At 44.2% G+C, this 22,819-nt stretch overlaps 2 protein-coding genes across 2 annotated transcripts; both read left to right on the top strand.

The window, feature by feature from the left end:
- Positions 1 to 10,723: 10,723 nt before the first annotated feature.
- LOC117970734 (interleukin-1 beta-like) lies at positions 10,724 to 14,970 on the top strand. The gene is made up of 7 exons (XM_059020415.1): positions 10,724 to 10,860; positions 11,177 to 11,233; positions 11,376 to 11,421; positions 11,765 to 11,972; positions 12,257 to 12,457; positions 13,035 to 13,168; positions 13,413 to 14,970. Exons 2-7 carry the CDS (start codon positions 11,184 to 11,186, stop codon positions 13,635 to 13,637), a joined length of 864 nt encoding a protein of 287 aa, XP_058876398.1. The 5' UTR covers positions 10,724 to 10,860; positions 11,177 to 11,183; the 3' UTR covers positions 13,638 to 14,970.
- A 4,277-nt stretch (positions 14,971 to 19,247) lies between these two features.
- On the top strand, positions 19,248 to 22,810 carry LOC117397953 (interleukin-1 beta-like). Its single transcript, XM_059020416.1, has 7 exons — positions 19,248 to 19,345; positions 19,640 to 19,696; positions 19,840 to 19,885; positions 20,231 to 20,438; positions 20,614 to 20,814; positions 21,341 to 21,474; positions 21,739 to 22,810. Exons 2-7 carry the CDS (start codon positions 19,647 to 19,649, stop codon positions 21,961 to 21,963), a joined length of 864 nt encoding a protein of 287 aa, XP_058876399.1. The 5' UTR covers positions 19,248 to 19,345; positions 19,640 to 19,646; the 3' UTR covers positions 21,964 to 22,810.
- Positions 22,811 to 22,819: the final 9 nt, after the last annotated feature.

Below are 22,819 nucleotides of genomic sequence, written 5' to 3'. Positions count from 1 at the left end.
TGCCACAGTCAGACCAATTCAATCACAGCATACACATCATAATACAAAAGCAGCCTTTTAAAAGTTGCACGAAAACCCACTGAGATAAGAAAGCCGTTTTATAAAAGTGTGTTTTCAGTCTTGACTGTAACGGTCCCAGCTTCCCTGACAAACGCAGGCAGAGCATTCCAGAATTGAGGAGCTCTGCATGAAATTTGCCCCCCTTCTCCAGTGCTGCTTGTGTTAACCCGAGGAATAACCAGCAGCCTGTGATCTCAGAGCGCGGTCTGGAAGATACGGGGGCAGTAACTCCTGCAAATAACTGGGTGCTAATCCATTCAGGGCCTTGGAAGTCAACAGCAAAATCTTCACAACAATTCTATACTGCACAGGGAGCCAGTGTAAAGGGGCCAGAACAGGGGTAATATGTTCACTTTTCCTGGGTTTAGTCAGAATTCTAGCAGCGGTATTCTGAATCCACATAATAATACAAAAGCAGCCATTTAAAAGTTACATTAAAACCCACGAAGATAAGAAAGCTGTTTTATAAAAGTGTGTTTTCAGTCTTGACTTGAAAACTGTAACGGTCCCAGCTTCCCTGACAACTAAATAGTTTGTAAGCGAGTTTGGGTCAGATTTCTGGTATAAGGAACGGTCCTGCTCCAGTTCTGGAACATGACAGCAGGGGTCGGATTTTCAAAGCGTTCCCTCCAGTCTTTAATTCGCTCCGTTTTTATTTATTTACTGAACCAGGTCAAAACGCCTGTCCATTTTACAACGCTGGACTCTAACAGCACAGCAATCTCAGAAACGATTTCGTTTCTCGCTCTGGGTCGTTTACATGGTTTTATTGTACCTCCTGTAAAATAAAAAGAAATAACTAAAACGCAGGAGTTATTTAAAGACTGGAGGACGTGTTTTGACAGCGTTGTTAGTGTGAGGGGGTGCTGTCAAGCGCCGGGAGATCAAATGCTGAGTCAGTCTTAATGAATCTGGTAAAATCACCCTCCCTGTACTGTGACTGTGTGATCCTGCACAGTGAACACATCCTGTGGATAATTACACACTGATGTAACTCTGTGCTTCCTGCAACGTCACAACTGTATTCAAGGGACAGCAGAAATGTGACTTTACAATATTACATAGAAGACTATGATAGGAGTCTGAAGAGGATTGGTGAGAATGAAACTGAGACACACAGACAGACAGGGAGACAGGGAGACAGACAGACAGACAGACAGGCAGACAGACAGACAGGGAGACAGACAGACAGGGAGACAGGCAGACAGACAGGGAGACAGACAGACAGGGAGACAGGCAGACAGACAGGGAGACAGACAGACAGACAGACAGGCAGACAGACAGACAGGCAGACAGGGAGACAGACAGGCAGGGGGACAGACAGACAGGGAGACAGATAGGCAGGGAGACAGGGAGACAGACAGACAGACAGACAGACAGACAGACAGACAGACAGACAGACAGACAGGGAAAATCCATGCCCAAGATGGATACCCAATTGAATTTTCTAAGCATTTTTGGTCTCTTATCTCCCCTGTTTTGTTTTGTTAATGGTTAATCATTTATATATTTCTAGGTCACTGTCACAGCCTGTGAATACAGCACTAATCGCTCTCTCTCTCTCTCGTTAAAAAAGGATAAAGATCCGACACTCTGTGCTAATTACCCTCCAACATCGGTAATAAACACAGACACTGCTGGAACATTTTATTTAGATATAAATGAATTTTTGGTCTTCGAATTCAACTCTCAGAACGGGTTAAAGATTAGGTCAGATTCTGGTTAAATTCCTAGTTGGACAGTAAGGTGATAAAGATCTTTCTGGTCACTTTTGTCCTTGCTAGGATAAGGCTCCAGGACATTCTGAAATGGGTGTTGGCCTCTCCTTTGATGTCCAGTTCTAACATGAAAGGCATTTGCCCTTTAGGGAGGATCGTTGTTTTTGTGTTAGAGGTACCAACACATTTTTTAACATATTTACAGACTAGATATAAAACAGGTTTTCTGAGGAGGGGTATGAAAACGAGCTGCTTCAAAGAGAAACTGGATTGAACCAGATCCTTGGAAGCTAGGGTCAGGACAATGGACACTTCACCAAGTGATAGAGATTTGAGTATTTATCTGATCTCAGGGAAAGACTGCGTTTAAACTGAGAATACTGAAATGTGTTTTGTATCGCTACGATCCATGCTTGGAGAGAGGATACCTGCAAACTGTTGTCACCGTGTAACCTTTAAGATGCCTGGTTGTAACTTTAAAATAAAACTGTACTTATCTGGACTGGAAAACAAGAAGCCTGCGACTTCTCTTTCGCTTCTTCTTTTACTGCGTTTTTCACAACAGACACAAAACATCATTAGTAAACCCATTGCATTGAGATTGGAAAGCGTTCTGCCAGGTCTCATTCGTTCAGACCAAACAGGGTTCATAAAAAACAGGCAGTCCTCAGATAATGTCAGGGGGCTTTTTAACATCTTACACTGACTGTGGTCGTCTCCCTGGAGACAGGCAGACATGCAGACAGGCAGAGAGACAGACAGAGAGACAGGCAGGCAGAGAGACAGGCAGGCAGAGAGACAGACAGAGAGACAGGCAGACAGACAGAGAGACAGGCAGACAGACAGAGAGAGACAAACAGAGCGACAGACAGACAGAGAGACAGAGAGAGAGACAGACAGAGAGACAGGCAGCGAGACAGACAGAGAGACAGGCAGACATGCAGACAGGCAGAGAGACAGACAGACAGAGAGACAGGCAGGCAGAGAGACAGGCAGACAGACAGAGAGAGAGACAGACAGAGAGACAGGCAGCGAGACAGACAGACAGCGAGACAGAGAGACAGACAGAGAGAGACAGGCAGAGCGACAGACAGAGAGACAGACAGACAGACAGAGAGACAGGCAGACAGACAGAGAGAGACAAACAGATCGACAGACAGACAGACAGACAGAGAGAGACAGACAGACAGGGAGACAGACAGACAGACAGGGAGACAGACAGACAGACAGACAGACAGGGAAAATCCATGCCCAAGATGGATACCCAATTGAATTTTCTAAGCATTTTTGGTCTCTTATCTCCCCTGTTTTGTTTTGTTAATGGTTAATCATTTATATATTTCTAGGTCACTGTCACAGCCTGTGAATACAGCACTAATCGCTCTCTCTCTCTCTCGTTAAAAAAGGATAAAGATCCGACACTCTGTGCTAATTACCCTCCAACATCGGTAATAAACACAGACACTGCTGGAACATTTTATTTAGATATAAATTAATTTTTGGTCTTCGAATTCAACTCTCAGAACGGGTTAAAGATTAGGTCAGATTCTGGTTAAATTCCTAGTTGGACAGTAAGGTGATAAAGATCTTTCTGGTCACTTTTGTCCTTGCTAGGATAAGGCTCCAGGACATTCTGAAATGGGTGTTGGCCTCTCCTTTGATGTCCAGTTCTAACATGAAAGGCATTTGCCCTTTAGGGAGGATCGTTGTTTTTGTGTTAGAGGTACCAACACATTTTTTAACATATTTACAGACTAGATATAAAACAGGTTTTCTGAGGAGGGGTATGAAAACGAGCTGCTTCAAAGAGAAACTGGATTGAACCAGATCCTTGGAAGCTAGGGTCAGGACAATGGACAATTCACCAAGTGATAGAGATTTGAGTATTTATCTGATCTCAGGGAAAGACTGCGTTTAAACTGAGAATACTGAAATGTGTTTTGTATCGCTCTGATCCGTGCTTGGAGAGAGGATACCTGCAAACTGTTGTCACCGTGTAACCTTTAAGATGCCTGGTTGTAACTTTAAAATAAAACTGTACTTATCTGGACTGGAAAACAAGAAGCCTGCGACTTCTCTTTCGCTTCTTCTTTTACTGCGTTTTTCACAACAGACACAAAACATCATTAGTAAACCCATTGCATTGAGATTGGAAAGCGTTCTGCCAGGTCTCATTCGTTCAGACCAAACAGGGTTCATAAAAAACAGGCAGTCCTCAGATAATGTCAGGTGGCTTTTTGACATCTTACACTGACTGTGGTCGTCTCCCTGGAGACAGGCAGACATGCAGACAGGCAGAGAGACTGACAGAGAGACAGGCAGGCAGAGAGACAGGCAGGCAGAGAGACAGACAGAGAGACAGGCAGACAGACAGAGAGACAGGCAGACAGACAGAGAGAGACAAACAGAGCGACAGACAGACAGAGAGACAGAGAGAGAGACAGACAGAGAGACAGGCAGCGAGACAGACAGAGAGACAGGCAGACATGCAGACAGGCAGAGAGACAGACAGACAGAGAGACAGGCAGGCAGAGAGACAGGCAGACAGACAGAGAGAGAGACAGACAGAGAGACAGGCAGCGAGACAGACAGACAGCGAGACAGAGAGACAGACAGAGAGAGACAGGCAGAGCGACAGACAGAGAGACAGACAGACAGACAGAGAGACAGGCAGACAGACAGAGAGAGACAAACAGATCGACAGACAGACAGACAGACAGAGAGAGACAGACAGACAGGGAGACAGACAGACAGACAGGGAGACAGACAGACAGACAGACAGACAGACAGACAGGGAAAATCCATGCCCAAGATGGATACCCAATTGAATTTTCTAAGCATTTTTGGTCTCTTATCTCCCCTGTTTTGTTTTGTTAATGGTTAATCATTTATATATTTCTAGGTCACTGTCACAGCCTGTGAATACAGCACTAATCTCTCTCTCTCTCTCTCGTTAAAAAAGGATAAAGATCCGACACTCTGTGCTAATTACCCTCCAACATCGGTAATAAACACAGACACTGCTGGAACATTTTATTTAGATATAAATTAATTTTTGGTCTTCGAATTCAACTCTCAGAACGGGTTAAAGATTAGGTCAGATTCTGGTTAAATTCCTAGTTGGACAGTAAGGTGATAAAGATCTTTCTGGTCACTTTTGTCCTTGCTAGGATAAGGCTCCAGGACATTCTGAAATGGGTGTTGGCCTCTCCTTTGATGTCCAGTTCTAACATGAAAGGCATTTGCCCTTTAGGGAGGATCGTTGTTTTTGTGTTAGAGGTGCCAACACATTGTTAAACATATTTACAGACTAGATATAAAACAGGTTTTCTGAGGAGGGGTATGAAAACGAGCTGCTTCAAAGAGAAACTGGATTGAACCAGATGCTTGGAAGCTAGGGTCAGGACAATGGACAATTCACCAAGTGATAGAGATTTGTGTATTTATCTGATCTCAGGGAAAGACTGCGTTTAAACTGAGAATACTGAAATGTGTTTTGTATCGCTCTGATCCGTGCTTGGAGAGAGGATACCTGCAAACTGTTGTCACCGTGTAACCTTTAAGATGTCTGGTTGTAACTTTAAAATAAAACTGTACTTATCTGGACTGGAAAACAAGAAGCCTGCAACTTCTCTTTCGCTTCTTCTTTTACTGCGTTATTCACAACAGACACAAAACATCATTAGTAAACCCATTGCATTGAGATTGGAAAGCGTTCTGCCAGGTCTCATTCGTTCAGACCAAACAGGGTTCATAAAAAACAGGCAGTCCTCAGATAATGTCAGGGGGCTTTTTAACATCTTACACTGACTGTGGTCGTCTCCCTGGAGACAGGCAGACATGCAGACAGGCAGAGAGACAGACAGAGAGACAGAGAGACAGACAGAGAGACAGGCAGGCAGAGAGACAGGCAGGCAGAGAGACAGACAGAGAGACAGGCAGGCAGAGAGACAGACAGAGAGACAGAGAGAGAGACAGACAGAGAGGGAGGCAGACAGAGAGACAGGCAGAGAGAGAGGCAGACAGACAGAGAGAGAGACAGACAGAGAGACAGGCAGGCAGAGAGACAGGCAGGCAGAGAGACAGACAGAGAGACAGGCAGACAGAGAGACAGGCAGAGAGACAGACAGAGAGACAGGCAGGCAGAGAGACAGACAGAGAGACAGGCAGACAGACAGAGAGAGAGACAGACAGAGAGACAGGCAGGCAGAGAGACAGGCAGGCAGAAAGACAGACAGACAGGCAGAGAGACAGGCAAAGCAAAAGACAGAGACAGGCAGACAGACAGAAAGACAGGCAGACAGACAGACAGACAGGAAGGCAGAAAGACAGGCAAAGCGACAGACAGAGAGACAAGCAGACAGACAGAGAGAGTGACAGACAGACAGACAGACAGACAGACAGACAGGCAAAGCAACAGACAGAGAGACAGGCAGACAGACAGGCAGACAGACAGAGAGACAGGCAGACAGACAGGCAGACAGACAGGCAGACAGACAGACAGACAGAATTTGTATCCCAACAACACAAGGCAGCTGGAAATGTGGCTTGCTTACTCAGCAAATCCATGTGTTCTTCCACACGATCACAATGTGTTAAAATGCTTTCCACAATATAACCCCGACCCTCTTCTGAGACAGCTGTGTACTTACATATATCAAGCAAAAACATTGACACATTCAGTGCATTGCAACGATGCAGAATATCATTGCAATCATGTCAAAATCTACCGGAAGTCATAATAGTACAGAAGTATTTCATGCTAGATTACGAAATGTCACTTTTTGTGTCAGTTTTTCTGTTAAGTATCTGGAAAACTCCAGAGCGGTGTGCGATTCAATATGTTGGCGTCACATTATTCAGCGGGTTTCATTCCACTCTATGAAGCAGGATGTGTTCATGGTTCAGGGTGATGCAATGGCTGCATGTATATAATTCAGTGTAGATCGCAATGCATTGGCAGGCATTGTTATTCAGGTAAGGAAGTGATGCCAGTTCAATCTGTCACTGGGCTTCACAATTGCGTCACACAGGATGCATTATTGCAAAACGCAACAACGCTATAATTTCCTGGCTAATAATGTACATTAACCATTTTCATAATTGCCAAACTTTTGAGTATGATTTTTGAAAATGACTAAGTGGCCGCGGTTTACACTTCGGTCAAAAAAAGAAAAGGGAACTCTGCGAGAAATTCCTGCCACAGCATCGAGGGATTTGTTTGCAATTACAATGACACTCATACAAGAGTCCCCTCGTAAAAACACAGCACAGTGTGATACAGCACAGTGACAGCATGGGAAAGCACAGAGAGGTCTGGTAAAGCATAGGGAAGCATTGTAAAGCACAGAGAGGTCTGGGAAAGCATAGGGAAGCATTGTAAAGCACAGAGAGGTCTGGTAAAGCATAGGGATGCATTGTAAAGCACAGAGAGGTCTGGTAAAGCATAGGGAAGCATTGTAAAGCACAGAGAGGTCTGGTAAAGCACAGGGAAGCATTGCAAAGCACAGAGAGGTCTGGGAAAGCATAGGGAAGCATTGTAAAGCACAGAGAGGTCTGGGAAAGCATAGGGAAGCATTGTAAAGCACAGAGAGGTCTGGTAAAGCACAGGGAAGCATTGTAAAGCACAGAGAGGTCTGGGAAAGCATAGGGAAGCATTGTAAAGCACAGAGAGGTCTGGGAAAGCATAGGGAAGCATTGTAAAGCACAGAGAGGTCTGGGAAAGCATAGGGAAGCATTGTAAAGCACAGAGAGGTCTGGTAAAGCATAGGGAAGCATTGTAAAGCACAGAGAGGTCTGGTAAAGCACAGGGAAGCATTGCAAAGCACAGAGAGGTCTGGGAAAGCACAGGGAAACATTGTAAAGCACAGAGAGGTCTGGGAAAGCATAGGGAAGCATTGTAAAGCACAGAGAGGTCTGGTAAAGCATAGGGAAGCATTGTAAAGCACAGAGAGGTCTGGTAAAGCATAGGGAAGCACTGTAAAGCACAGAGAGGTCTGGTAAAGCATAGGGAAGCATTGTAAAGCACAGAGAGGTCTGGTAAAGCATAGGGAAGCATTGTAAAGCACAGAGAGGTGTGGTAAAGCACAGGGAAGCATTGCAAAGCACAGAGAGGTCTGGGAAAGCACAGGGAAACATTGTAAAGCACAGAGAGGTCTGGGAAAGCATAGGGAAGCATTGTAAAGCACAGAGAGGTCTGGTAAAGCATAGGGAAGCATTGTAAAGCACAGAGAGGTCTGGTAAAGCATAGGGAAGCATTGTAAAGCACAGAGAGGTCTGGTAAAGCATAGGGAAGCATTGTAAAGCACAGAGAGGTCTGGTAAAGCATAGGGAAGCATTGTAAAGCACAGAGAGGTCTGGTAAAGCATAGGGAAGCATTGTAAAGCACAGAGAGGTGTGGTAAAGCATATGGAAGCATTGTAAAGCACAGAGAGGTCTGGTAAAGCATAGGGAAGCATTGTAAAGCACAGAGAGGTGTGGTAAAGCATAGGGAAGCATTGTAAAGCACAGAGAGGTGTGGTATACAGCACTGTACAGGACAGAACAGAAAAAAAAGAACAAACCACAATGCATTTGAATAGCATGTCACGCATGCAGCTGCCACAGTCAGACCAATTCAATCACAGCATACACATCATAATACAAAAGCAGCCTTTTAAAAGTTGCACGAAAACCCACTGAGATAAGAAAGCCGTTTTATAAAAGTGTGTTTTCAGTCTTGACTGTAACGGTCCCAGCTTCCCTGACAAACGCAGGCAGAGCATTCCAGAATTGAGGAGCTCTGCATGAAATTTGCCCCCCTTCTCCAGTGCTGCTTGTGTTAACCCGAGGAATAACCAGCAGCCTGTGATCTCAGAGCGCGGTCTGGAAGATACGGGGGCAGTAACTCCTGCAAATAACTGGGTGCTAATCCATTCAGGGCCTTGGAAGTCAACAGCAAAATCTTCACATCAATTCTATACTGCACAGAGAGCCAGTGTAAAGAGGCCAGAACAGGGGTAATATGTTCACTTTTCCTGGGTTTAGTCAGAATTCTAGCAGCGGTATTCTGAACAAACTGCAAGCGGGATACCACACGTTTTGAGACACCAGAAAAAAAAGTGCATTACAATAATCAATGCTTGATGAAACAAAGGCATGCCTAAGTCTCTTGGCATCAGATATGGAAATAATTGGTCTAAGTTTGGCTATATTTCTCAAATGGTAAAATGAGACTTTAGTGACTTCCCTAATATGAGTCTCAGATGAGAGATCAGGATCAAAGATGACCCCCAGACTCTTCGTTTCTAGTTTGAGTTTTGATGAGAGACTGTAAGAGTCGAGCTCATGTAATCCCACATTTTCTCTTAGTTGGTTCTGTGAGTCCGCTAGCATAACCTCTGCTTGATCTGAATTCAACAGGAGACCCTTCCATGCAATGGAATGAACATGCAGTTAGATTCCTGCCATCTCCATTCTAGTTTACAACCCTCATACTTCATCTTACTCTCTGAGTTTTGATTGGCCCTACAGAATCTAAGGCACAGAGAAGCATTGTAAAGCACAGAGAGGTCTGGTAAAGCATAGGGAAGCATTGTAAAGCACAGAGAGGTCTGGTAAAGCATAGGGAAGCATTGTAAAGCACAGAGAGGTGTGGTAAAGCATAGGGAAGCACTGTAAAGCACAGAGAGGTCTGGTAAAGCATAGGGAAGCATTGTAAAGCACAGAGAGGTCTGGTAAAGCATAGGGAAGCATTGTAAAGCACAAAGAGGTCTGGGAAAGCATAGGGAAGCATTGTAAAGCACAGAGAGGTCTGGGAAAGCATAGGGAAGCATTGTAAAGCACACAGAGGTCTGGTAAAGCATAGGGAAGCATTGTAAAGCACAGAGAGGTCTGGGAAAGCATAGGGAAGCATTGTAAAGCACACAGAGGTCTGGTAAAGCATAGGGAAGCATTGTAAAGAACAGAGAGGTCTGGTAAAGCATAGGGAAGCATTGTAAAGCACAGAGAGGTGTGGTAAAGCATAGGGAAGCATTGTAAAGCACAGAGAGGTCTGGTAAAGCATAGGGAAGCATTGTAAAGCACAGAAGTAAGACAGCTTTTAAAACACACAAGGGTGCATTTATAGTCCTGCCAGAGGAAAAGCACGAGGGAAAATGCAGAAAGGAGCACTCAGATGTCCTGTGGTAAACTTTGACAAGGGGACGGACGGTCGGATATTTAAATAACTTCCAGTCACACGTTCTAGAGCTTCTGTTTTCGGTGTTTTCCGCCGACTGTTCTCCTCTCCTTTAAGAATTCAATGGATCCGTGTTCAGCCTCTCGTGTATCTCAATCACAGCTGAGAAACGCGCTCATAGTAACATGGATCGCAAGGCTTACTTTGTCATTTCAAAGCAGAAGCGAGTCGTCTTTATTAATGTGAACACAGTCAGGCAGAGTGATTATAATGAAGTGCGCCCAGCATAAAATCCTTTAGTTTTCATTGTAGCTTTGATTGGTCGCTGATCAGCATGTTGCGATCTCATACACGATCTGATATAGATGAAAATGAAAAGGTTTTGTGTGCGTGTGTGTGTGTGTGTGTGTGTGTGTGTGTGTGTGTGTGTGCGTGTGTGTGTGTGTGTCTCTGTGTGCGTGTGTGTGTGTGTGTCTCTGTGTGCGTGTGTGTGTGCGTCTGTGTGTGTGTCAGTGTGTGTGTGTGTGTGTGTGTGTGTGTCTCTGTGTGCGTGTGTGTGTGTGTGTGTGTGTGTGTGTGTGTGTGTGTGTGTCCAGTCGTTTGTTGACTTGAGGGATTATTATAATAATCAATAAACGCCAATATTACACAAGGAGGTGTTATGTTGTGTGTAAATGTTGCAATAATTAATGATTGGAATTTTGTAACGCACTCAGCACCGCCACGCCCTCCCCTCCCCTCCACCCCCCCGCGGAATTTCCGGCCGCTCTGAATATATAGCGTGGTTCCAGACAGAGGAACACAAAGCGAATCCACAGAGCGATAGCACCGGAACAAACAGAGCACAATACCGCCAGCAAAGCAAAGCGAAGCGACGCAGCTGCACTGCAATATACTTCATAACGACACACAGCGCCACATCAGGTACAGGAACTCCTTATGCAATTGCTATGGTGCTGTTATTAACATGAATATGACGGCAGCTATTATTATAGCAGCAGTATTGAGATTTTACTATCATTATTATTATTATTATTATTATTATTATTATTATTATAGCAGTGGTATATTCTATGGGAAAGTGTTGAGAAAATCATCCAATTAATGCCCTCTCATTCATTTAAACATTCTCATCGCTCCTGTGATTATATATATATATATATATATATATACATAGTACGAACTCACATAGAAGTTTGTAGGTTTTAATTAAACATTCACCCTTTTGTTTCCTGTGCAGCTTGAAAATGAGCTACAACACACGCGTATCTTCTGAAATGGCAAACGAAATCGCCAGGTAAGAAAGATAGACGCACTGCATTTTTTTTTCCCCTTTCTTCTGTATAAAATAATAAATCGTGGCACGTTGCATACCTGCCCCGGCATTGCGGTGCTGCGCTCAGCGGTGTTCTCACGTGCTCTGTCTCTCTGTTCTGCAGCGAGATCTTTGACTTTGAAGCACAACACTGCCCCCTGGAGGAGAAGGTAAGCACTTCTACATAATACAAATCTGGTTCTCATTCGGCTGTGTTTTGTGAATGCTTCATTAATTAATTATGTATTATTCATAATAAGGATATATGCTGAAAACAATATACTTGCCATGCTATTTATTTGTAAGTTACCAAACAAATATAATATTATTATATATTATTATACATATATATATATCCCATAATCACTAGAGATAATAGCAATGTTAAAGTTACAGTAAATCACATGCAATGTCATTAAATGATATTAAACGCAATTCTGCTTTTTAATTTAACAGTAAAGATAATAGTAATAATTCTAATTTAATTAAACTCACTTTTTCTTCTTGTCGCAGAGAACGCAAGATGAGCGGCCGCGGAAGGTGGGCTGGATGGGAGACAACGGTCTCGAGTTGCGGGTGTCCGGCTATGTGCGCTCCATGAGACAGGCAGTGACGCTGGTCCTGGCCGTGGAGAAGATGAAGAGACCGCACAGGAAAGCGATCGGGTCCGAGTTTTCCGACGTAGACCTGCTGAACATCTTGATGGAGCACGTGAATGAAGGTAGGACCACTTTCAAATATATATATATATATTTTTTTTTTTTTAATGAAATAACATAAACTTTAAGAAGAAAAAAAAAAGTCTTAAATGTCGATTAAAGTCGTTAACAGCAGCTCTGAGTTTTGTTTTAATGCGCTTTCACGGGCAAAAACTAGCCATCGGATATTATTATGGCTGCATTATTCTAAGCAATGACGTCACTGCATGGCTGTAATGTCATTTCGTTCCACGTTTACGATCCGCTCGCTGAATTCTCGCAACGTTCTCTTGCCCCGCCCCCTCAGAGCACGTGATGCTGGAGGTGAATCCCGACTTGGAGAGCTCCGACTTGGAGAGCTTTGAGACCGAGCTGAGACGGCGCCGCTCCGACGAGCCCCACTCGATAAGCGACTCGGAGAAGAAGGGCTGGGTGATGAACGAGCTGGATGGGCGCCCCGTGGAGCTGACAGCCAGCATGCTGCAGGGCCCCAACATCTCACAGCAAGGTAAGGAGGGGCTACAAATACATATACAACTACACCTATAGGGCAGCAGTTAGGGGTTAGGGCTTTGGACTCTTGACCGGAGGGTCGTGGGTTCAATCCCAGGTGGGGGGGACACTGCTGCTGTACCCTTGAGCAAGGTACTTTACCTAGATTGCTCCAGTAAAAACCCAACTGTATAAATGGGGAATTGTATGTAAAAATAATGTGTAAAAATATATATATATGTAATTGTATGTAAAAAAATAATGTGATATATTGTAACAGTTGTAAGTCGTCCTGGAAAAGGGCGTCTGCTAAGAAATAAATAATAATATATCAAAAAAACTACCTTTAAGTGACAGTAAAGGTGCACGCGATACAACACGAAGTACCGCCGTATCGATATCCGGGTCGTATTGATGTTGTGTTTTATACAGCGTTACTATTCCCTGTAAAGTCTGAATTGTTTTTATTTGTTATATTCTCGTGTGCATTTAGATTTGATCTCAACAGCTGCTGCTGCTGCTGCTGCTGCTGCAGAGTCACTTACAATAGGACTCGCTCTCATCACTGCAATTTTCCCTCCTCTCTCCTGCAGTGACTCTGAGCCTCTCCACCTACATACCGCAGACCCAGCCCGGATTGGGGCAACCCGTGGTTCTGGGCATCGGGGGCAATAATTACTTCCTGTCCTGCAACAGCCCACACAACTCACCCGTCCTGGAGCTTGAGGTGAGAGAGAGAGAGAGAGAGAGGCACACACGCACACACTCGCATACTCTTGCACGCGCACACGCACGCACACTGAGACGCACACACTGACGCACACCGAGACACTCTTACAGACACACACTGAGACACACGCACACACAAGAAGAGACACACTCGCATTTTGGTTTTGTTATTCGTTATGCATTTATACAAGCGCAGATCCCTAACCATTTTTTTAAATGTATGTATTTTGTATTTATTATAGAAGGTGCAGAATCGGGATGATTTGAAGACGATCAGCCTGAGCAGCGACGCGACCCGGTTCCTGTTTTACAAGCGAGACAGTGGCAGCACCTCCACTTTCGAGTCGGCTCGGTTCCCCGGCTGGTTTATCAGCACCGCCAGGAACGTGGACCGCGTGAGAGTGGCCATGTGTAACGGGAGAGTGTCCGCAGGGCGCGTCACCGACTTCCAGGTGTCGCGCATTTGACGGGAGGGGCGCGACACGGAGCGACCCACACACCAAACCAAGCGTTATTTGGTTTAAATCTATATATAATGTATGTACCAAGTACATCTCTTTATAAAAGAAAACGGTAAACACATTGGTGTTCGGTTACCAATTTCAGGTAGAAGGGGCATACTTGTCCTACAAAAACAAAACTATTATTATTATTATTATTATTATTATTTGTTTGTTTAAAGGAGGCATTGCACGGGTTCAGGGGTTTCAAATTTAGTGACACGGGTAGGGAACTGGTCGGTCATCCGAATTGACGGTTCCCTCCTCTTGAAGAGACCGTTTGAACAGCCGTTCAGTGCCTCCTGCAGCTTTAATGAGATGACGCATTTGGGCAATTAACCCTTTCCGGCATGACATATTAAAAATAGAAGAGCGGAGGGGATAAAGTCGAGTTTTTATCAGTTTTTATAGGTAACCCTTAATAATCAGCAAGGTCATTTGTTCAATTAAGTATTTCAGAGATCATTTCGGAACAAAAATCCGAACGCCAGCTGGTTTGAACCAGAGCCTCGCTTAATGGGATCAACGACTTCCATCCTTGAGAAACGGGCGATTTAAGGGTTACCTGTCAAACCAGCTGGACTGTGGCTCTCCGGGAGCGGGGGCTGGACACCCCTGTGCCCGCCGTGCCGGAAAGGGTTTTAATAGCTGATTTCTACAACCGTTTAAAATCCTATTTTTTTTAAAAAAAAAAAAAGTGCAAGCGACGTCTTGTCAAGACACGTTCTTCGCTTTTTTAAAAAAAATTTGATTTTACGGGATGTACCAAGTTGGGGAGAAAGGAGGGGGGGGGGGCAGTTATTAATGTAATGAATTCATATTGAATGTGACCCTTAGTATATCGTAAAAAACTGTCTGGAAGCATTTCCACAGAGGCTGTTGTTGTATATGATAGTTTAGGCTATTTATTTATTTATTTATTGATGTTTTTTTTTTTTTTTAAGCGAGTAATGTTTCTTCAGGGCTCTCGATATTTTTCTATCTATTTATTTATATTTGTGATCTAGTTTTTAGGTGACTGACGCTCAGTATAAAATTCTGAATTTACTGCAGGTCCACACTGGGTTTGTTTTGTTCTGTTTTTTACTGCTGAAAATTGTGGGTGGTTTTATTTATTTATTTTAAAAGACCGTCTCTGGAATTTCACCTTGAAAGTTAGGATTTTGTTTTGTATTCATAATTGATATAAGTGTGTAATTTCCTGCCATTTTATTTAAATATATGTTGTTAACTTAATTATTATTTATTTGATTGTATTGCCCTGTCGCCTGTGAATCCAAATAAATGATTGTTTTTGAAATACATGGCTCTTTAAGACCGCTGATTATTATTATTAGTTTATTTAGCAGACGCCTGCTTTATCCAAGGCGATTTACAGAGACTAGGGTGTGTGAACTATGCATCAGCTGCAGAGTCACTTACAACTACGTCTCACCCGAAAGACGGAGCACAAGGAGGTTCAGTGACTTGCTCAGGGTCACACAATGAGTCAGTGGCTGAGGTGGGATTTGAACCGGGGACCTCCTGGTTACAAGCCCTGTTCTTTAACCACTGGACCACACAGCCTCCTGAGTAACAGCACTTTGAAATCCCACCAATGCGATGTAACAGCAGCACATGGGGGTCCATCATCATAATGCACGATGATACTGTAGCGCTCAGTGCATCATGTCTGCGTTCTGTATTCCCTCTCGTTTCTCTGTCTGGGTGCTGTTATTACCGCTGTATCGTGTTCCTCTCCCCCTGTCTGTATTCCCTGTAGCTGCGGGTTCGCTCTGTCTCTGTGGCTGTGCGAGCTGTCCTGCACGCATGGTGCGCCCTGGCCCCTGTCATTGGCTGTTGGTTGTGTGTGCCCATTGGTCCTGGTGTGCGGCTGGGGACCAATGGGATAGCTGTTCGCTCCGGCACCCGATTAGCATAAAGGGGCGGAGTTATGTTGTAAAGGGGGCGTTGCACGCTCATTGTGGGCGTTCCAGGGCAAGCAGCGGGATCTGCGGGGTGTGGTGACGTAACATGAAAAATAAAGCTTTGACCCTGAAAGTAGCGTCTTGTCTTCTTCTCTTCTGCCTATTGCGTGAAACGCTACAATAATAATACTACTACATGAAGATAATAATAATAATAATACATGTAATAATGATGATGGGCAGCAGTGTGGAGTAGTGGTTAGGGCTCTGGACTCTTGACCGGAGGGTTGTGGGTTCAATCCCAGTGGGGGACACTGCTGTTGTACCCTTGAGCAAGGTACTTTACCTAGATTGCTCCAGTAAAAACCCAACTGTATAAAAGGGTAATTGTATGTAAAAATAATGTGATATCTGTATAATGTGAAATAATGTATAATGTGATATCTTGTAACAATTGTAAGTCGCCCTGGATAAGGGCGTCTGCTAAGAAATAAATAATAATAATAAATGACGATATCAGTGCAGCAGTGTGGAGTAGTGGTTAGGGCTCTGGACTCTTGACCGGGGGGTTGTGGGTTCAATCCCCGGTGGGGACACTGCTGCTGTACCCTTGAGCAAGGTACTTTACCTAGATTGCTCCAGTAAAAACCCAACTGTATAAATGGGGAATTGTATGTAAAAATAATGTGATATCTTGTAACAATTGTAAATCGCCCTGGATAAAGGCGTCTGCTATAATAATAATATATTTAGTACGATTAATCTCTTTGTATTAATTGAAAGGGAGTGTAGCCTCCTCTCTCTGTGTGTGTTAAACATCCCTTATTAAATAATTTGGGCAGCGACAGTTTCAGAGATAGAGACAGTATTCTGAAACGCTGAACGGAGATCGCTTTCCAGAGCGGGACGGGTTTGCGTGGCGCGGTGCAGGGAGTACGTCATTACGCTGGGACTTGCGTAAAGCACGTTGAACTCTTGAAGGAGCTGCTGGAGTCTCCTGCGGTTTCTCAGGCTGATGAAAAAAACAGCGATTCATTTTGTTTAGGAATACAAATGAAAAACAAAAGCAATTGACTCGTATTTGCAATGGTGTGTTTAACATGTATTCACAATGCGAGGTGAGTTCAAAAAAACAGAGTGTTTATACAAATTAAATACATTGTGTGCATATAGATTGACAGCAATCAATCACCAAAAACCACGCCTACAACCATTTTAACTGTTGAAGGCACGTCATCTATTTAAAAAAAAAAAACCGCGACTCTCAAAAAATTACATCAACTCTCAAGCCCAATTCCGCTTGTTATAAGCGGACTTGGCAACTGCGGAGGCGTCCCGATAAAGCAGCGCCGACTGTTACACAGAACAGGATTGATGGTGATGCCCAATCACCGCACAGCAGAACACACAGCAGCCAATAAACACCAGGGGGCGGGCTAATCTGGAACAGGGCGCACTTACATATATCAAGCAAAAAGATTGACACATTCAGTGCATTGTAACGATGCAGAATATCATTGCAATCATGTCAAAATCTACCGGAAGTCATAATAGTACAGAAGTATTTCATGCTAGATTACGAAATGTCACTTTTTTGTCAGTTTTTCTGTTAAGTATCTGGAAAACTCCAGAGCGGTGTGCGATTCAATATGTTAGCGTCACATTATTCAGCAGGTTTCATTCCACTCTATGAAGCAGGATGTGTTCATGGTTCAGGGTGATGCAATGGCTGCATGTATATAATTCAGTGTAGATCGCAATGCATTGGCAGGCATTGTTATTCAGGTAAGGAAGTGATGCCAGTTCAATCTGTCACTGGGCTTCACAATTGCGTCACACAGGATGCATTATTGCAAAACGCAACAACGCTATAATTTCCTGGCTAATAATGTACATTAACCATTTTCATAATTGCCAAACTTTTGAGTATGATTTTTGAAAATGACTAAGTGGCCGCGGTTTACACTTCGGTCAAAAAAAGAAAAGGGAACTCTGCGAGAAATTCCTGCCACAGCATCGAGGGATTTGTTTGCAATTACAATGACACTCATACAAGAGTCCCCTCGTAAAAACACAGCACAGTGTGATACAGCACAGTGACAGCATGGGAAAGCACAGGCAAGCATTGCAAAGCACAGAGAGGTCTGGGAAAGCATAGGGAAGCATTGTAAAGCACAGAGAGGTCTGGGAAAGCATAGGCAAGCATTGTAAAGCACAGAGAGGTCTGGGAAAGCATAGGGAAGCATTGTAAAGCACAGAGAGGTCTTGTAAAGCATAGGGAAGCATTGTAAAGCACAGAGAGGTGTGGTAAAGCATAGGGAAGCATTGTAAACCACAGAGAGGTGTGGTAAAGCATAGGGAAGCATTGTAAAGCACAGAGAGGTCTGGTAAAGCATAGGGAAGCATTGTAAAGCACAGAGAGGTCTGGGAAAGCATAGGGAAGCATTGTAAAGCACAGAGAGGTCTGGTAAAGCATAGGGAAGCATTGTAAAGCACAGAGAGGTCTGGTAAAGCATAGGGAAGCATTGTAAAGCACAGAGAGGTCTGGTAAAGCATAGGGAAGCATTGTAAAGCACAGAAGTAAGACAGCTTTTAAAACACACAAGGGTGCATTTATAGTCTAGCCAGAGGAATAGCACGAGGGAAAATGCAGAAAGGAGCACTCAGATGTCCTGTGGTAAACTTTGACAAGGGGACGGACGGTCGGATATTTAAATAACTTCCAGTCACACGTTCTAGAGCTTCTGTTTTCGGTGTTTTCCGCCGACTGTTCTCCTCTCCTTTAAGAATTCAATGGATCCGTGTTCAGCCTCTCGTGTATCTCAATCACAGCTGAGAAACGCGCTCATAGTAACATGGATCGCAAGGCTTACTTTGTCATTTCAAAGCAGAAGCGACTCGTCTTTATTAATGTGTTACAGTCAGGCAGAGTGATTATAATGAAGTGCTCCAGCATAAAATCCTTTAGTTTTCATTGTAGCTTTGATTAGTCGCTGATCAGCATGTTGCGATCTCATACACGATCTGATATAGATAAATGAAAAGGTTTTGTGTGTGTGCGTGTGTGCGTGTGTGTGTGTCTGTGTGCGTGTGTGTGTGCGTGCGTATGTGTGTCTCTGTGTGCGTGTGTGTGTGTGTGTGTGTGTGTGTGTGTGCGTGCGTGTGTGTGTGCGTGTGTGTGTGTGTGTGCGTGTATGTGTGTGTGTGCGTGTATGTGTGTGTTTGTGTGTCTCTGTGTGTGTCAGTGTGTGTGTGTGTCTCTGTGTGCGTGTGTGTGTGCGTGTGTGTGCGTGTGTGTGTGTGTGTGTGTGTGTGTGTGTCTCTGTGTGCGTGTGTGTGTGTGTGTGTGTGTGTGTGTGTCTCTGTGTGCGTGTGTGTGTGTGTGCGTGTGTGCGTGTGTGTGTGTGTGTGTGTCCAGTCGTTTGTCGACTTGAGGGATTATTATAATAATCAATAAACGCCAATATTACACAAGCAGATGTTATGTTGTGTGTAAATGTTGCAATAATTAATGATTGGAATTTTGTAACGCACTCAGCACCGCCACGCCCTCCCCTCCCCTCCCCTCCCCTCCCTTCCCCCCCCCCCCCCCCCGCGGAATTTCCGGCCGCTCTGAATATATAGCGTGGTTCCAGACAGAGGAACACAAAGCGAATCCACAGAGCGATAGCACCGGAACAAACAGAGCACAATACCGCCAGCAAAGCAAAGCGAAGCGACGCAGCTGCACTGCAATATACTTCATAACGACACACAGCGACACATCAGGTACAGGAACTCCTTATGCAATTGCTATGGTGCTGTTATTAACATGAATATGACGGCAGCTATTATTATACTTAGCAGCACTATTGAGATTTTACTATCATTATTATTATTATTATTATTATTATTATTATAGCAGTGGTATATTCTATGGGAAAGTGTTAAGAAAATCATCCAATCAATGCCCTCTCATTCATTTAAACATTCTCATCGCTCCTGTGATTATATATATAGTACGAACTCACATAGAAGTTTGTCGGTTTTAATTAAACATTCACCCTTTTGTTTCCTGTGCAGCTTGAAAATGAGCTACAACACACGCGTATCTTCTGAAATGGCAAACGAAATCTCCAGGTAAGACAGACAGACGCACTGCATTTTTTTTTTTCCCTTTCTTCTGTGTAAAATAATAAATCGTGGCACGTTGCATACCTGCCCCGGCATTGCGGTGCTGCGCTCAGCGGTGTTCTCACGTGCTCTGTCTCTCTGTTCTGCAGCGAGATCTTTGACTTTGAAGCACAACACTGCGCCCTGGTGGAGAAGGTAAGCACTTCTACATAAATACAAATCTGGTTCTCATTCGGCTGTGTTTTGTGAATGCTTCATTAATTAATTTATGTATTATTCATAATAATAAGGATATATGCTGAAAACAATATACTTGCCATGCTATTTATTTGTAAGTTACCAAACGAATATAATATTATTACAATATGATATATATAATCTATCCCATAATCACTAGAGATAATAGCAATGTTAAAGTTACAGTAAATCACATGCAGTGTCATTAAATGATATTAAACGCAATTCTTCTTTTTAATTTAACAGTAAAGATAATAGTAATAATTCTAATTGAATTAAACTCACTTTTTCTTCTTGTCGCAGAGAATGCAAGATGAGCGTCCGCAGAAGGTGGGCTGGGTGGGAGACAACGGTCTCGAGTTGCGGGTGTCCGGCTATGTGCGCTCCATGAGACAGGCAGTGACGCTGGTCCTGGCCCTGGAGAAGATGAAGAGACCGCACAGGAAAGCGATCGGGTCCGAGTTTTCCGACATAGACCTGCTGAACATCTTGATGGAGCACGTGAATGAAGGTAGGACCACTTTCAAATATATATATATATTTTTTTTTTTAATGAAATAACATAAACTATTATGGCTGCAGTATTCTAAGCAATGACGTCACTGCATGGCTGTGATGTCATTTCGTTCCACGTTTACGATCCGCTCGCTGAATTCTCGCAACGTTCTCTTGCCCCGCCCCCTCAGAGCACGTGATGCTGGAGGTGAATCCCGACTTGGAGAGCTCCGACTTGGAGAGCTTTGAGACCGAGCTGAGACGGCGCCGCTCCGACGAGCCCCACTCGATAAGCGACTCGGAGAAGAAGGGCTGGGTGATGAACGAGCTGGATGGGCGCCCCGTGGAGCTGACAGCCAGCATGCTGCAGGGCCCCAACATCTCACAGCAAGGTAAGGGGGGGCTACAAATACATATACAACTACACCTATAGGGCAGCAGTTAGGGGTTAGGGCTTTGGACTCTTGACCGGAGGGTCGTGGGTTCAATCCCAGGTGGGGGGCACTTCTGCTGTACCCTTGAGCAAGGTACTTTACCTAGATTGCTCCAGTAAAAACCCAACTGTAAAAATTGGGAATTGTATGTAAAAAATAATGTGATGTCTTGTAACAGTTGTAAGTCGCCCTGGATAAGGGCGTCTGCTAAGAAATAAATAATAATATATCAAAAAACTACCTTTAAGTGACAGTAAAGGTGCACGCGATACAACACGAAGTACCGCCGTATCGATATCCGGGTCGTGTTGATGTTGTGTTTTATACAGCGTTACTATTCCCTGTAAAGTCTGAATTGTTTTTATTTGTTATATTCTCGTGTGCATTTAGATTTGATCTCAACAGCTGCTGCTGCTGCTGCTGCAGAGTCACTTACAATAGGACTCGCTCTCATCACTGCAATTTTCCCTCCTCTCTCCTGCAGTGACTCTGAGCCTCTCCACCTACATACCGCAGACCCAGCCCGGATTGGGGCAACCCGTGGTTCTGGGCATCGGGGGCAATAATTACTTCCTGTCCTGCAACAGCCCACACAACTCACCCGTCCTGGAGCTTGAGGTGAGAGAGAGAGAGAGAGGCAGAGAGAGAGGCACACACACACGCACACACACACACACACTCACATGCTCTTACACACGCACACGCACGCACACTGAGACGCACACACTGACGCACACCGACACACTCTTACAGACACACACTGAGACACACGCACACACAAGAAGAGACACACTCGCATTTTGGTTTTGTTATTCGTTATGCATTTATACAAGCACAGATCCCTAACCATTTTATAATGTATTTATTTTGTATTTATTATAGAAGGTGCAGAATCGGGATGATTTGAAGACGATCAGCCTGAGCAGCGACGCGACCCGGTTCCTGTTTTACAAGCGAGACAGTGGCAGCACCTCCACTTTCGAGTCGGCTCGGTTCCCCGGCTGGTTTATCAGCACCGCCAGGAACGTGGACCGCGTGAGAGTGGCCATGTGTAACGGGAGAGTGTCCGCAGGGCGCGTCACCGACTTCCAGGTGTCGCGCATTTGACGGGAGGGGCGCGACACGGAGCGACCCACACACCAAACCAAGCGTTATTTGGTTTAAATCTATATATAATGTATGTACCAAGTACATCTCTTTATAAAAGAAAACGGTAAACACATTGGTGTTCGGTTACCAATTTCAGGTAGAAGGGGCATACTTGTCCTACAAAAACAAAACAATTATTATTATTATTATTATTATTATTTGTTTGTTTAAAGGAGGCGTTGCACGGGTTCAGGGGTTTCAAATTTAGTGACACGGGTGGGGAACTGGTCGGTCATCCGAATTGACGGTTACCTCCTCTTGAAGAGACCGTTTGAACAGCCGTTCAGTGCCTCCTGCAGCTTTAATGAGATGACGCATTTGGGCAATTAACCCTTTCCGGCATGACATATTAAAAATAGGGGAGCGGAGGGGATAAAGACGAGTTTTTATAGGTAGCCCTTAATAATCAGCAAGGTCATTTGTTCAATTAAGTATTTCAGAGATCATTTTGGAACAAAAATCCGAACGCCAGCGTGGAGCTGGTTTGAACCAGAGCCTCGCTTAATGGGATCAACGACTTCCATCCTTGAGAAACGTGCGATTTAAGGGTTACCTGTCAAACCAGCTGGACTGTGGCTCTCCGGGAGCGGGGGCTGGACACCCCTGTGCCCGCCGTGCCAGAAAGGGTTTTAATAGCTGATTTCTACAACCGTTTAAAATCATATTTTTAAAAAAAAAAACTGCAAGCGACGTCTTGTCAAGACACGTTCTTCGCTTTTTTAAAAAAAAAATTGATTTTACGGGATGTACCAAGTTGGGGAGAAAGGAGGGGGGGGGGGCAGTTATTAATGTAATGAATTCATATTGAATGTGA

Source organism: Acipenser ruthenus, unplaced genomic scaffold, assembly GCF_902713425.1.
Source record: "Acipenser ruthenus unplaced genomic scaffold, fAciRut3.2 maternal haplotype, whole genome shotgun sequence".
Lineage (NCBI taxonomy): Eukaryota > Metazoa > Chordata > Actinopteri > Acipenseriformes > Acipenseridae > Acipenser > Acipenser ruthenus.
Note: the sequence above shows the minus strand (reverse complement) of the source record. Positions and strands in the feature narration are given on the sequence as shown.